A 14050-nucleotide genomic window follows, 5' to 3' on the forward strand; every position below is an offset into this window, starting at 1 on the left:
TGGGGTTGGCAGACTAAGGGGATGGAAGTTTGAGTTGGCTGAGTGCGGAGACTGCCTGGGCTGGGTGTTTTGATGGCTTGGGTCTTGGGCCCATTGGACCAGCGCATTTTCGAATAGGTTGAAGGACTTTATTTGGCTGTTAGGTGAAGACCCCAGGACAGTTGGAATGAAGAGATTTCCTGCAGGCTGAGCTAAGGTTGGCATCCAGCTTAAGTGCCAGTGTCTTGGGGCTGGTCCAGTTAGAGTGCTGGTGGCGACTGCAGGTGGGGCGCGCGCGGGGGCGGGTAGGGAGAGCTGGGTGGGGGCAGGGGCGGGGGGCGGGCCGGCGGCCGGGGCGGTCCCGCGCGGCCGCGCTGCGCAGTGACTCCGCAGCGGGCGGAGCGCCGTGGGCCGCGTCCTTCGGAGCCCTGGCGGTGGCGGTGGTGGTGGCGGTGGCGGCAGCGGCGGTGGCGATAGCCTCACCTCCTGCGCCCCGTGCCGCCGGCTCCAGCGCTGTCTCCTGGGCCCCCTAGGGCCCCCGGGCCCCCGAGCCCGGTGCGCGCCCTCGCGTCCCGCCGGCCCCCTCCCCCGGCTGGGCCCGGGGGAGGGTGGCGCCGTGAGCGAGCGGGGACTGGGCTCTCTTGCCCATTCCCCTGTCCCTGGGCCGCCAGGATGGAGGCGGGGTCCGGGCCCCCCGGTGGCCCGGGATCTGAGAGCCCTAACCGGGCGGTGGAGTACCTGCTGGAGCTGAACAACATCATTGAGAGTCAGCAGCAGCTGTTGGAGACCCAGCGGCGGCGCATCGAAGAGCTGGAGGGCCAATTGGACCAGCTCACCCAGGAGAACCGCGACCTGAGGGAGGAAAGCCAGCTGCACCGCGGGGAACTGCACAGGGACCCCCTCGGCGCGCGGGATAGCCCTGGTCGCGAGAGCCAGTACCAGAACCTGCGTGAGACCCAGTTCCACCACCGCGAGCTGCGGGAGAGCCAGTTCCACCAGGCGTCCCGGGACGTGGGCTACCCGAACCGGGATGGCGCCTACCAGAACCGGGAAGCTATCTATCGGGACAAGGAGCGAGAAGCCTCCTATCAGCTCCAGGACACTACCGGCTACATAGCCCGCGAGCGCGACGTGGCCCAGTGCCACCTGCACCATGAGAACCCAGCCCTGAGTCGAGAGCGTGGCGGGAGGGAGGCTGGGCCAGCGCACCCGGGCCGAGAGAAGGAAGCTGGCTATTCCGCTGCGGTGGGCGTGGGGCAGCGGCCACCGCGGGAGCGGGGCCAGTTGAGCCGTGGCGCATCCAGAAGCTCCAGCCCTGGCGCGGGCGGAGGTCACAGTACCAGTACCAGCACCAGTCCGGCTACAACCCTCCAGAGAAAGTAAGGAATGTGTTTGCAACCCCCACTCTTCCCTTCCCTTCCCCTCTAGAGCCCTCTCCAACTTATCTGGTGGATAAAGTATATGAAGCCCATGCCTGATCCCATTTCCTGCTTCTACTGTCCCAATCGGGAGAAGCCAGGTCCTCCTCAACCAGCTGACATGTTATCCCTAGCCACCACACACTGGTTTTCTCAGATGAATGCGGGCTTCTTTTTCCCCCTCCCTCTAGAACCAAGGCCAGTTAGACTACAGCAATCCCCACTACCACCTTCCACGTCTTCAACCCCAAGCTGTATCCTTTCCAGAGGATAGATTAAATATATTTTAGACAACTCACAGCCACCAAAGAGAGAAACACTCCTACACACCTTTTTCTTGGTGGTGATGGTGGTGGGGGGTGATCTTGTCTTGAGGCATGTGGGGACCAGAATGGATTCTGGCGGCTTAGACATTCCTCTGAGGGGAACTGCAGCACATCTTGGCATGGGGGGGGGTGATGGTGGCAAAGATGGGGGAGCAAAGATGGAGGCTAGGCCCTTGGTTAGTTTTTCAAAGTCCAGCTGGTCTCCACCCTTCAAGAAAAACAACACCCATTTAAAGGGCCCTACCAGGAAGGGAAGTCCATAGATCTCCCATCTGTTGGATCAGCTTCAGTTCCTGTGTTGTGATCTGTACATGTGTCTGAGACGGGTTAGGAATATTTTCTGAGTCGATGGGACATGGGCAGGGTCTACTTTCCCCATGTAGATACCATTGTATGCTGTTTGGGATACATGTGTGAGTCAAGGGCATGAAGGCTCACAGGGATGCCCTGAAGGCCCTCCTATTGCTTTGCTGCTATAATGAAAAGAACACCAAACTAGGAGATAGGAGAACTGGATTCCCTTCCAGCTCTGTTGCAGATTGGTTTTGTGACCTTGACTGAGTCCCTTCTTCTGTCCATCATTTCCCTTATATTTCTTTTAAAGGCAATGACTGCCAACTGAGATTCAATGGTTATGTTACTAGCCCAGCCACACCAAAGACCAAGTCTGAAGTCCTTTAGCAAATGGACAGGCGTCCCCCTCCTCTCACTGCTCAGCTGGTCCTACCATGTGCCACAACTAGTGGAGTGTCTCTTGGAGGCTGGCCTGGGGGTGGGGAAGCCTTCTGCCTCAGGAAATCTGCCGGGAGACAGCTCTCTGCAACTCCCCCATGGTGAGGCAGCAGGCTGGGGTGCTGGGTTGAGATGGCTGGGCCCCAGGAGCAGCAGCTGCAGCTTGAGGGCTTGGCTGGGCTCCACTGCAGTGCACCCTCAGCTGAGTGTTGGGGTGGAGGGACAGCCCCAGTATGGGAGCACAGAAAGACTGCAAGGGGCATTGTGGTCCTTAAGCCTGGTTGCAGACTTCTGTAGAGGGGTCAGGTCTGTGATGGAGGTAGCAGCCTCAATATGTATGGCTCCAGGGAGCATATCCAGGAACAGAGAGCGAATTTGAGATAAAAATCAAGAGAACTTTTCTACTTAGCTAGTTGTGATGCAGTAGATTGCCTCCAGGGATGGGGGTGGTGGCTGGCCAGACAGGTCCAGTTGAGGTCTAAAGGGGGTCTGAGAGAGCTGGAAGAAGCGTATAGTTCCCAACTCCGACATTAAGCTCAGTAAAAAGAACTGCATCTTTCTTAATTTCAGAATTCCATTGCTCTCAGATTCTCCATCCTGCAGACATAGGTCTGAATTTCTTGGCTGGCTGGAAGCCCATTTGCCCTTTTGCCATCCTTGCAGGCCTGCTTCTGACTCCTTCTTTTTTGTATACTTTGCCAGGTTGCTTGTTGGAATTCCTTTCATCACATTTCCTACTAGTTAATAAAGAGGTCTAAATAGCACTTTGAATTTCTCTCAACCACATATTAACCGCTTGCCTGTCTGTGATTGCTTCATTTGGACTTCACAGCCAAGCTCACTCAGTGAGCATCAGCAACTCCATTACAGAGAAGAAGAAATGAGGCTTCCAGACGAAGGGGCCTTCCTTATTCAGGGTTATGCTACTAGTTGCTAATGGAGCTGGGACTAGAATCTAAGTCTGCCTTTCGTCGAGGCATGTGATTTGTTCCCTACAGAACTGAGAAAAGCCAAGAGAGCCTTAGGGATCTCCAGGTTTTCGTCTAGAAGAGATGGGTCTGGAATGAGTGGAGGAGTGATGGGGGGGGGGGGAGAAGACTACCTTCCTCTTTCCCACCTTCCTCCTTGCTGGGTGTCAGGAAAACCTGTAGCCATTGCTGTAACCAGTGCTGCTGCAAGCGACTCCTCTGCTAGGCCTCTTCTGGGTTTTTAAGGAGTGGGTGAGAAGGCTGCTGTTGGAAGTGGCAGGCAGGGTGGGAGTTCAGCAGCTGAGGCTGCAGCATTGGGGGAGGACAGGCAGAACTGGTACAGGCTGGGCTCTGCTGGGCCCCAGGCTCCCTCTGGTGGACGAACTAGGAAGAATAAGGCCTGGGTCAAGATGTAGCTTGTTGGGAGCCTTTTCTGCCTAGGACTCAGTTTTCCGAACAACCTTGTGTGTCTGTCACTACCGTCATGTCACAACATAAGAAACTGAGAGCTCTGAGAAGTAATTTCCATCAGAGGTCATGCTACTAAGACAACATAGTCGCATTCCTATGAACTTTGCCTTCGTTGCTTTGGGCATCTCCATCCATGTCCTTATCAGTTACACACCCTTCCCTACTGCTCTTCTGGACAGGTTCCAGGATGCCAGAATCTCTTCTGCTGGGCTCTGGGTGTGGTCTTCCTAGTGTGACAGAAAGCAACATGAGTCCCTACCTCCTTCTGGTGACTGGTACATGAGGATTTACTTGTTTGCTTACTAGTTGTTGATCCTGACTAATGCTTAGATCTTAATGTCATCTCCTGCCATGATTAGAATACGAGTTCTTTTTTGTTATTAAGCTTGGTCTGGTTCCCCCTCCCCCAGCCCTCGTACAGTTCTGACACCTAGAATGATTTATAGAGGCTTGGACCGACTGCTGAGTGCCCTGTGCTGAAGAGAGCTTTATTCCTACATTTGGTGCCTGGGCCTAGCTCTGTCTCTGCCGTATGCAGTGGTGGGTTGAACTCAGTATGGTGCTAACTCGGCTCCCTCCTCCCTACAAGGTGGCTCACATTTGGATAGTGAACCTAGAAAGGCCAGCCTGGTGTTGTTGACACACAGGACACTACATGATCTACCACCTCACTGCCGAACTATCATTATCCTCATGTGCTGAGGTGTCAGCATGCTCCCCACAGGGGCTAAGGCCACTGAGAAAAACAACAAGTGACAGCGAGCTCAGGGAGAGGCTCTGGGGGACGCCTGGCTCCTTTGGCATGCCGGATTCTCTCCTTCCTTTCAGGAGAGAAACTGTTCATTGTCCCCTTCACTGTGTTTGTGAGCCATTATGCTAGTGTGGGAGAAAATGATAATGTTAAGTTTGATGAGAATTAAGAGTCTTGCTTCTCTGTCTAGATCTGGGGCAAGAATGGGGTTGTTGTCATCCACAAATATTTCTTGGCTGTGTTCACAGAGCAGGAGGGGCCACCAGGCTGAGCAAACACCATGGTCTTGGCACTTGCAGAGCCTGCTTCCCACCAGCCAGGAAGATGGGGTTGCAGGCTTAGTCAAGCCATAGACACAGTGCTGAGGACAAAGTAAACGGAAAGGGTGGGGTTTCTCAGAGGACATAGAGGGTCCAAGGTACGGGGCTTTGAAGAAGTATGCACAGTCCCTTGGTGTCCAGTTGAGATGGGTGGTAGAAGGAAGACACCAGGCTTGATGTTGATGGTCTGTTCTTATGTTGTCTAACGCTGCCTACCACGGCCTCTAAATTTACTGGGAGCAGAGTACAAGCCTGGAGCATGGTAAAGAGGCAATATGTATATTGAGTGAGTCCCAGCTTCCTGTGTGGTAGGCATTATCTTAGGAAGCTTTATGTAATACTAGCTAACATTTGTTCTCTACTATATTTACTGCGTGCTGGGCAGTTCATCCTAAGTGCTTCCCATGTGGTCATTCATTCTGTTTTCACATGAATCCCTTCATGCAAATTGCTATTTACTACAGTTTATGGATTAAGAAACTGAGGTCTAGCAAGTTCAGGTAACATCTTCAGTTCCCTAAGTGAATAAGTGGCAGGACTGCTAAAAAGCTAGTAGGAACCCCGGTGGCTGGGCCTCAGTGTTTGTGGCATTCTGGGCATTCTAAGCATTCTTGCTCAGCAGGCAGGCCTATTTCTTATCTCATTTTCCTTGTCTTCTTGCCTGGTGGGTGTTATTGTTATCCTCACTTTTCAGCTGAGGAAATGGGGGCCAGAGAGTAGAGTAAAGGAACCTGCTGAAGTTCCACAGCTGGATGACACCTAGAATTGTATGGCTCCCAGTCCTTTGATTCAATGCTCCCTGTGATAGGCAGGGTTTAGAGCTGCTGACTTTAGATATGATTCTAGCTAGCCCCCTACAATTACATCTCGATTTTTGCCAGTGTCTTTTTCTGTCAAGCCTCTGATTAGCTGGAGCCAAGCCATGTCTGCAGTCTGGCTCCTATGTTTTCATTGTCTTTCTGTTTCTGTCCACAGACTCCTCTCATTTGTGTAAGTCCCTTTCCCACAGAACATACTTGAGTTACTCTGGCATTGTGCTGCCATCATTAGCCCAGCCAGGCCTCCTCATAGCCTCTGTGACTTGAATTCTCCTCCTTGGTTAATTGATGACACCTCTCCTACCTTTATTTGCTGGTCCTTTAAGTTTTTTAAAATTAAGCTTTATTTGTATGGCTTTTTTTTTTTTTTTGCTTGCATGTATATATGTGCACAACATGTGTGTCCATGCAGGCCGAAAGAGGGCACTAGATCTCCAGGAACTGAATCTGTGGGCTGCCTTGTGAGTTGCTGGGAATCGAACCTGGATCTTCTAGAAGAGCAGCAATCACTCTTTTTTTTATGTTTTTTTTCATTTCATTAATTAACTTACATCCCAATTGCAGCTGCCTTTCCCTCCTCTCCTCCTAGTCTCTTCTTTTTCCTTCCCACCCCTTCCCTTCATTCCACTCTCCCTTTCTCCTCAGAAAAAGGAAGACCTCCCATGAATATCAGCCTGTCTTGGCATATCAAGTTGAGGTAAGAGTAGGAACATCTTATCCTATTGAAGCTAAACAATTCAGCTCAGTTAGGGAAAAGGTATCCAAAGGCAGGCAACAGAGTCAGAGACAGCCCCTGCTCCTGCTGTTAGGAGTCCCCTATGAAGACCAAGGTGCACATCTATTGTATGTGTGTAGGGAGGCTAGGTCCATCCCATGTATGCTCTCTGATTGGTGGCTCATATTCTGTTAACCCCTATGGGTCCAGGTTAATTGATTTTGTAGGCCTTCTTGTAGTGTCCTTGAACCCTCTGGCTCCTTTAATCCTTCCCCTCTTTCACACAACTCCCTGAGCTCTGCCTATTGTCTGGCTGTGGGTTTCTGCATCTGTTTCCATCAGCTGCTGGATGAAGCCTCTCAGAGGCAGTTATGCTAGGCTCCTGTGTGCAAGCATAGCAAAGTATCATTATAGTGTCAGGGGTTAGCTTTCTCCTATGGGGTGGGTCTCAAGTTGGGCCAGTCAGGTTGGCCATTGCTTCAATCTCTGCTCCATCTTTATCCCTGCACATCTTAGAGGCAAGGCAAATTTTGGGTTGAAGGTTTTTATGGGTGGTTGTTGTTCCCATCACTCCAATGGAAGTCTTGCTAGGTTACAAGAGATGGCCATTTCAGGTTTCCCTATTTCCTGTTGCTAGGAGTCTTAGGTAGGGTCACCACCATACATTCTTGGGTGTTTCCCTTGTCCTAGGTTTCTGGCTTTTTCAGCACCAACCCTCCGGCCCTAGTTTCAGTTCTTTCTCCCAGTTATTTTTCCCTCAGTCCTCCCAGAACTTGATGCCTCCTATTTCCCTCCTGACCTTCTCTCCCAACCAGTTTCTTCCCTCCATCTACCCCCATGTCTATTTTATTTCCCCTTTTGAATGAGATTTAATCATCCTCCCATGGGCCCTCCTTGTTACTTAGCTTCTTTGGGTTTGTGTATAGTAACATGCATGGTTATCCTATACTTTATAGCTAATAACCACTTATAAGTGAGTACATATCATATGTGTCTTTCTGGTTCTGAGTTACCCCACTCATGAGGATCTTTTCTAGTTCCATCCATTTTCCTGAAAATTTCATGATGTCCTTGTTTATAATAGCTAAGTACAATTCCATTGTGTAAATACACTATATTTTAAAAATTCATTCTTCCATTGAGGGACATTTAGGTTGTTTCTAGTTTCTGGCTATTATGAATAAAGCTACTATGAACAGAGTTGACCAAGTGTTCTTGTGGTATGGTGAAACATTTTTTGGGTATATTCCTATAAATGGTAACGCTGGGTCTCAAGGTAGAATGATTTCCAATTTACTGAGAAATAGCCATTTATTTCCAAAGTGGTTGTATAAGTTTGCACTCCCACCAGCAATGGAGTACTGCTCTCCTCAGCAAGCACTCTTAACTACTGATCCATCTCTCAAGCCCTTGCTGGTCCTTCTTGATGCTCAGTTTGTCTTTTTATGTGTAGGTGCACAGCCTGCATGTCTGTGCACCATGTATATGCACTGCTTGTAGAAGCCAGAAGAGGGCATCGGATCCCCTGGTACTGTTACAGATTGCAGGTGCTGGGAGTTAAGCCTGGGTCCCCTGCGACAGCAATCAATGCTATTAACCACTACTGAACCATCTCTCTAGCTCCAAGTCTTGCTTTTACAAATATTTTCATAGCTGTTCACATCTGGTGCCTCCTACTAGACTCTAAAACAGTGGTTCTCAACCTGTGAGTTGCAATCCCTTTGGGGTCATATATCAGCTATCTTGCATATCAGATATTTACATTATGATTCATAACAGTAGCAACATTATAGTTATGAAGGAGCAACAAAATACTTTTATTGTTATGGTCACCACAGCATGAGGAACTGTATTAAAGGGTTGCAGCATTAGGAAGGTTGAGAACCACTGCTCTAAAAGCAGTCAGACTAACTGACATGTATTGAATACAAGTTATGTATCAGATTCTGTGTTTGATGCTAAGGGCATAACAAGGGAGTGAGGCACTTGGAAGTACATAGCATAGCACACAATTAGCTGCTCAATCAATTCTGAATAGACACAAATGAAGTCTGATTAAGTCCTGGTGAACTAATGGCCTCAGTTTTTCTTTATTCTGGATTCTTATTGAGAGAAATGTCAACTTCAAATTTCTCTTGGCCTTTTCCTTTTGCTCTCTGGAGACAAATGACTTATGATTTTTCTACCTTTTAACCCAATTATCTTCCAATTAATACAGTGACAGAGAAGCAGAATTGGATGAAACTTTAGATCTATACAGGGTAATCTGTTCATTGTTGTATCTCCCTAGCTTGTCATGCCGCATTCTTGACTCTTGGAGCAAATCTTCTCTCCTGAATAAACCAGGTAGTCCTGTGCAGGACCTGTATGCAGTTCACCCAAGTCCAGTTACAGGTTGTTTATTTACATATTTTTTCATTTATTTTCCTTTTTTGTATCTATTCATTCTTTTTTGAGATTATACCCTAGGCCAGGCACAGCATCTTGGGGTGGGATTAGACTTGGCCTTTTTGGCTCATTCCTTGGCGGGATAATATGCATTGGTCACATGGATGAATGATGACTAGACGATTTTTTTCCTCTTTGGAGGGGAGCTGTTTAGGGAAAGATGATTTGCTAAGTACTCTAGTTTCTCTCCTGCTCGCTACTCTCTCACCAAGTGTCCAATGTTTCTGACCCTTGAAAGCACAGTCATGGAAGCCCATCTCAGATACAAGGAGTTGAAGCTCCATGGGATCTGGGAGCTCTGAGTACTACCTGGGAGAATCTGAAGAAAGTGCCATGTTCTGGAAGGTAGACTTCAACTGTCATTTCACTTGCAGGCACTGCCTCCCCCCCTTTTCTTTCCTCGGCAGGACATAGTGATAAAACTGTATTTTCTAATATTTTTGATTCATTCTAACCCCCATCTTCCCCATCCCAACCCCTCAGTGTATCAGAAAGTTTCCTGCCTGCTCCTCATAGTCATCAAGGTCCTGATCAGAATGGAAAACATCGAAGGCTAGACAAGAATAGACGATACTGCCCTGCCCCCTAGAGGCGAAGTGCAACAAACACTATGAAAACAGTTCCATCATACCTTGTCCAAAACAAGGGAGGGACATCAGAAGAGGGAGAAAACAGGGAACAGGGCAGGAGCCTACCACAGAAAGCCTTGGAAAGACTCTGCCAAGCAAGGTATCAAAGCAAATGCTGAGACTCATGGTCAGACTTTGGGTAGAGTGCAGGGGATCTTATGAAAAAAAGGGGAGATAGAAAGACGTGGAAGGGACAGGAGTTCCACAAGGAGAGCAACAGAACCAAAACATCTGGACAAAGGGATCTTTTCTGAGACTGATACTCCAACCAAGGACCATGCATGGAGATAACCTAGAACCCCTGCACAGATATATCAAGTGGGTTCCCTAGTAATGGGAACCGGGACTGTCTCTGACATGAACTCAGTGGCTGGCTCTTTGATCACCTCCTCCTGAGGGAGGGGCAGCCTTACCTGGCTACAGAGGAAGATGATGCAACAAGTCCTGATGAGACCTGATAGGCTAGGATCAGAGGGAAGGGGAGGAGGACCTCCCCTACCAGTGGACTAGAGGAGGGGCGTGGGAGGAGATGAGGGAGGGAGGGTGGGAATGAGAGGAGAGGAGGAAGGGGGCTACAGCTGGGATGCAGAGTGAATAAACTGTAATTTATAAAAAAATAAATTTTTAAAAAAATAAAAAATGTTTAAAAAGAAAAAAAATAAAAGCAATTCCTCAGATTACACATAATTAAAAAACAAAAACAAAAAAACAAAGGTGGCTAGTTACATGACTGATCAGGATTGTTCCTCTGATGCTTTAAATGTAAATTAATCACCACCATCACCTGAGAGGTACTCTTCACTCATAGAAGATGCATTTCTGTGGCATTATGTTATTTTTTTAGACTATAGGTTTCATTTATTTTCAGTTGGCACATAAAAAATGGAGTGTGAATATATGATTTTTGTGATTTCTTAAAAGGTTAGGATGACTACATTTTCAGGTCTTATGATTTCCTACTGGATCCCAAGATACAGTGTACTACACTCACTTAAATCAAACTGTCTTGGTTTGGGTTTCTACTGCTGGGAAGAGACACCATGCCACATCAACTCTTCTGAAGGAAAACATTTAATTGAGGCTGGTTTACTGTTTTAGAGGTTTAGTCCATTATTGTCTTGGTGGGAAGAATTGCAGCATGCAGGCAGACATGGTGCTGGAGAAGGAGGTGAGAGTTTTACATTCAGATTGGCAAGCAGCAGGAAGAGAACTAGCTTGAACTTCTGAGGCCTCAAGGACCCTAGTGATGCACCTCCTTCAAAAAAGTCATACCTACTCCAACAAGGCCACACCTTCTAATAGTGCCACTCACTTTGGGCCTATATGGGCCATTTTCTTTCAAACCTCCACACAAACCAATGTTTTCTTGTATATGACCCTGTTAGGGTCATTAGGGGCTAGGGTATAGCTCTTGGGTATAGCTCTTGATTACTGTGTGTGAGGCCCTGAGTTCGTTTTCTGTTGTATTCCCTGAAGAATAGTAAACATTGCCCATGATATCTACACAGACCATCAGGGAAGGCTTCCTACAGGACATAGTCTCTGAATGGAGCCTCAGAGAATAAGTCAGAGTTAACTAGATGAAAGAGGACTATATGTGGGTTGCTGGGAATTGGGAGCAAATGGGAGGTTAAGGCAGGGGAAACATCCTAAGTATACCCATATATGAAATATGTACCAAGAGAAGGAAGACTTTTATCAGTCAAAACAAGCTAGAGCAGCAACTTGGAGGATAACTGACCTTTTTGATGACAAAGAGGAGGAGATCCTGGAGAACTGGTCAGCCTAGATCATGAGGACATAAGAATGATAGCATTAGGAACTTTAGGGTTTTAAGCTAGGGAGAGAGGTGCCCATTGCACAGTATATTGGGTGTCACATTTTGGAGCAATTTCCCTGGAAGGTCAACCTGTAAGATAGAGTTGAATACGTCTACTAGTAAGGAAGTGGGTATAAGAGTCTATAACAGTCTTATAAAAACTGTAAGATCTGTGCTCCTATTGACAAAAGACAAGCTATGGAAACAGTGCAAATGGCTATTAGCAGATGAATCAAGAAAATGTGGTATACATAAACAGTGCAGTTTTACTTATTGCTAGAAAGAATGAAAGAATGACTTTTGTAAAAAAAAATAAATAAAAGAAGAAGAATAGATAGAACTGGAAATTATGCTAAGCAGATTTTTGTGATTAAGCCAGAATCAGAATAAGCCAGAATCAGAAAGATGTTTGTTTTTGTATGTTTTCCTCATGTATATAATCCACATTAACATATGTATTATAGATATAGATATATGTGGGCCAAAGAGATGGCATAGCAGGTAAAATGCTTGTTGTGCAATCATGAAGACCTAAGATAGAATTCTCAGGACCCACTAAAATGCTGGGTGTTTTGGTACACTCCTGTAATCCCAGTGCTGGGAAGTTGAAGACAGGAGGATTGATGGGTCTTGTCAGTTCATCAGTTTAACCAGTCAGTGAGCTCTAGGTTCTGTGAGAGACCCTGTCTCAAAGATAAGGTGGAGAGCTGTTTTGGAAGACTCGACATCAACCTTAGGTGTGTCCACACACAATACACACACAAACAAGTACATACACAATTATATGTGACATGAAAGCAGAAATGGGATTATTTTGGGGGAAGAAAGGGACCAGTGGAGGGAGGAGAGAAAAATAAAGAGTGCATTAGAGGGGTGGTGAATGTGAGCAAATGACAAAAACACACATGCATGAATATTATGTAATGAGCCTTTATTCCCAGCAGTCAAGAGGCAGAGGCAGACAGATCCCTGAGTTCCAGGCCAGCCTGGTCTACAGAGAGTTCCAAGACAACCAGGGTTACATAGCCCTGTAGAAAAAAAAAAAGAAAGAAAGAAAGAAAGAAAAGAAAAGAAAAGAAAGAAAAGTAGAATGCTATAATGAAACTAATTTTAAAAAGAAAACTATTTGTTAAGAATAGATCTCATTAAAAGAAAAAGAAAGAGTGCCAGAGAAGAGAGAATGGTAATGACAGTAAAGTCTTCAAGTGCCATCGTAGAAGGAAACACAACCCACTGCAGGAGGTCAGAGGAGCAGCAACCATTCATGGTAAGCAGGGTTGTAAATGTCAAATGTTTGAACTGGAAGGTCCTGAGGAATGCAGCTGAAGGAAATTTACTTTACAGGTGAGAAGATTAAAACCAGAAAAGACAAAAGACTGTTTAAGATTATGGAAGGTGTGAGCAGAAGAGAGCGTTCCTGCAAGGGTTGCTGTAGTATTAATGTCAATGTTCAAAGCAGTTTCCCTTGAATATGCTGTTTCCTGCCCTAAAATCTTAGGAAGGTGGGACTGTTTTTGTGTTCTACTTACAGAAAACCCAAGTGAAAGAAAAATATAAAGCTAGGACTCCAAGAGATTGGGTGGCTTGGGGATGAAGCAACAAGGAGGAGTAATCCACTAAAGGGTCTCCTTGCTTGAATGGTGTACTGGCCTTCTGTTCCAATTTGGCTCCTCAGAAACCACGTGCTTTATGCATTCATTCTTCTTTTTTTCCACCCATCTCAGGACCAAACTTCTTGCTGCTGATTTTTGTATTGCTAGGACTTTTTTGATGTATCTGAGGCAACTCAAAGGTAATTTCTGGCTTAATAGCCAGGCCTGGCCATCCTTTGCCCCTGTTTCAATTTTCATATAAAGGGAGGCTGTGCTTTTGAGAAAGACAGACCTGGGTCTGACAAACTCTGCCTCAAGGTGCTAGATGACCTCAGTGAAGCCATTTTATGTTTTATGAGCTTTTATTTCCTGGTCTTTAAAATGAAATACCAATGTCCACTGATCAACATTAACCAAGATAATTTGAATTACACCCTCTGATGCTTGCTTGTGCTCAGTATGCATTCATTTTCGTTCTCTTTCTGAAATCTCCTGTGGACAGTGGTTTGAAGGGTCCAGTGATAGGCCAAGCTTTTTTTTTTTTTTTTTGAAAATGGTATATTTTTTCCTTGCCTAATATGGGGTTGTCATAGTTCATTATATCTTCCTTTATGACTCAGCCACCAGTTAACTTGAAATATAGCTCTAGCATCTTTGTCGATCTCTCTTCCTGAATTCTTACTTTTCGGTTCAATTTCTGGTCCTTATCTGTGTTCTTGGAGTAAGGAACCTTAAATCCCTCATGACTCAGGTAAGTATAAATAATTACCGGGTTTAAATAGTTGAGTACATGGAAAGCAGGAGAGGCTGGAATGGTAACGGTGATATTTGAAGAGGCCCAGGGGGTGGTGCAGGCTGAGCTTGTTAAAAAGGCTTACAGGGAGCACAAGTATTAGTGGAGAGCAGTGGTTCTCAACACTTCTAATGCTGTGACCCTTTAATGTACTTCTTCGTGTTGTGGTAAACCCCAATCATAACATTATTTTCATTGCTACTTCATAACTGTAATTTTGCTACTCTTCTGAATTGTAATGTAAATGTTTTATAGATTTTATATTATATTA

The 14050-nt window shown here is 46.5% G+C and overlaps 1 protein-coding gene across 6 annotated transcripts in view; it reads left to right on the plus strand.

The window, feature by feature from the left end:
- The first annotated feature begins 368 nt into the window (after positions 1-368).
- Iqsec2 (IQ motif and Sec7 domain ArfGEF 2) overlaps positions 369-14050 on the plus strand; it is an 85886-nt gene continuing 72204 nt past the window's right edge. For 5 of the 6 annotated variants that reach the window (XM_060375177.1, XM_060375179.1, XM_021664332.2 and 2 more), the window contains exon 1: positions 369-1358. In XM_060375177.1, the coding sequence (XP_060231160.1) occupies positions 652-1358 (707 nt within the window). In that variant the 5' untranslated portion in view covers positions 369-651. The remainder of the gene's footprint in view (positions 1359-14050) is intronic. The other variant, XM_060375182.1, reaches the window with a different exon arrangement.

The sequence above is a fragment of the Meriones unguiculatus genome, chromosome X, assembly GCF_030254825.1.
Source record: "Meriones unguiculatus strain TT.TT164.6M chromosome X, Bangor_MerUng_6.1, whole genome shotgun sequence".
Taxonomy (NCBI): Eukaryota; Metazoa; Chordata; class Mammalia; order Rodentia; family Muridae; genus Meriones; species Meriones unguiculatus.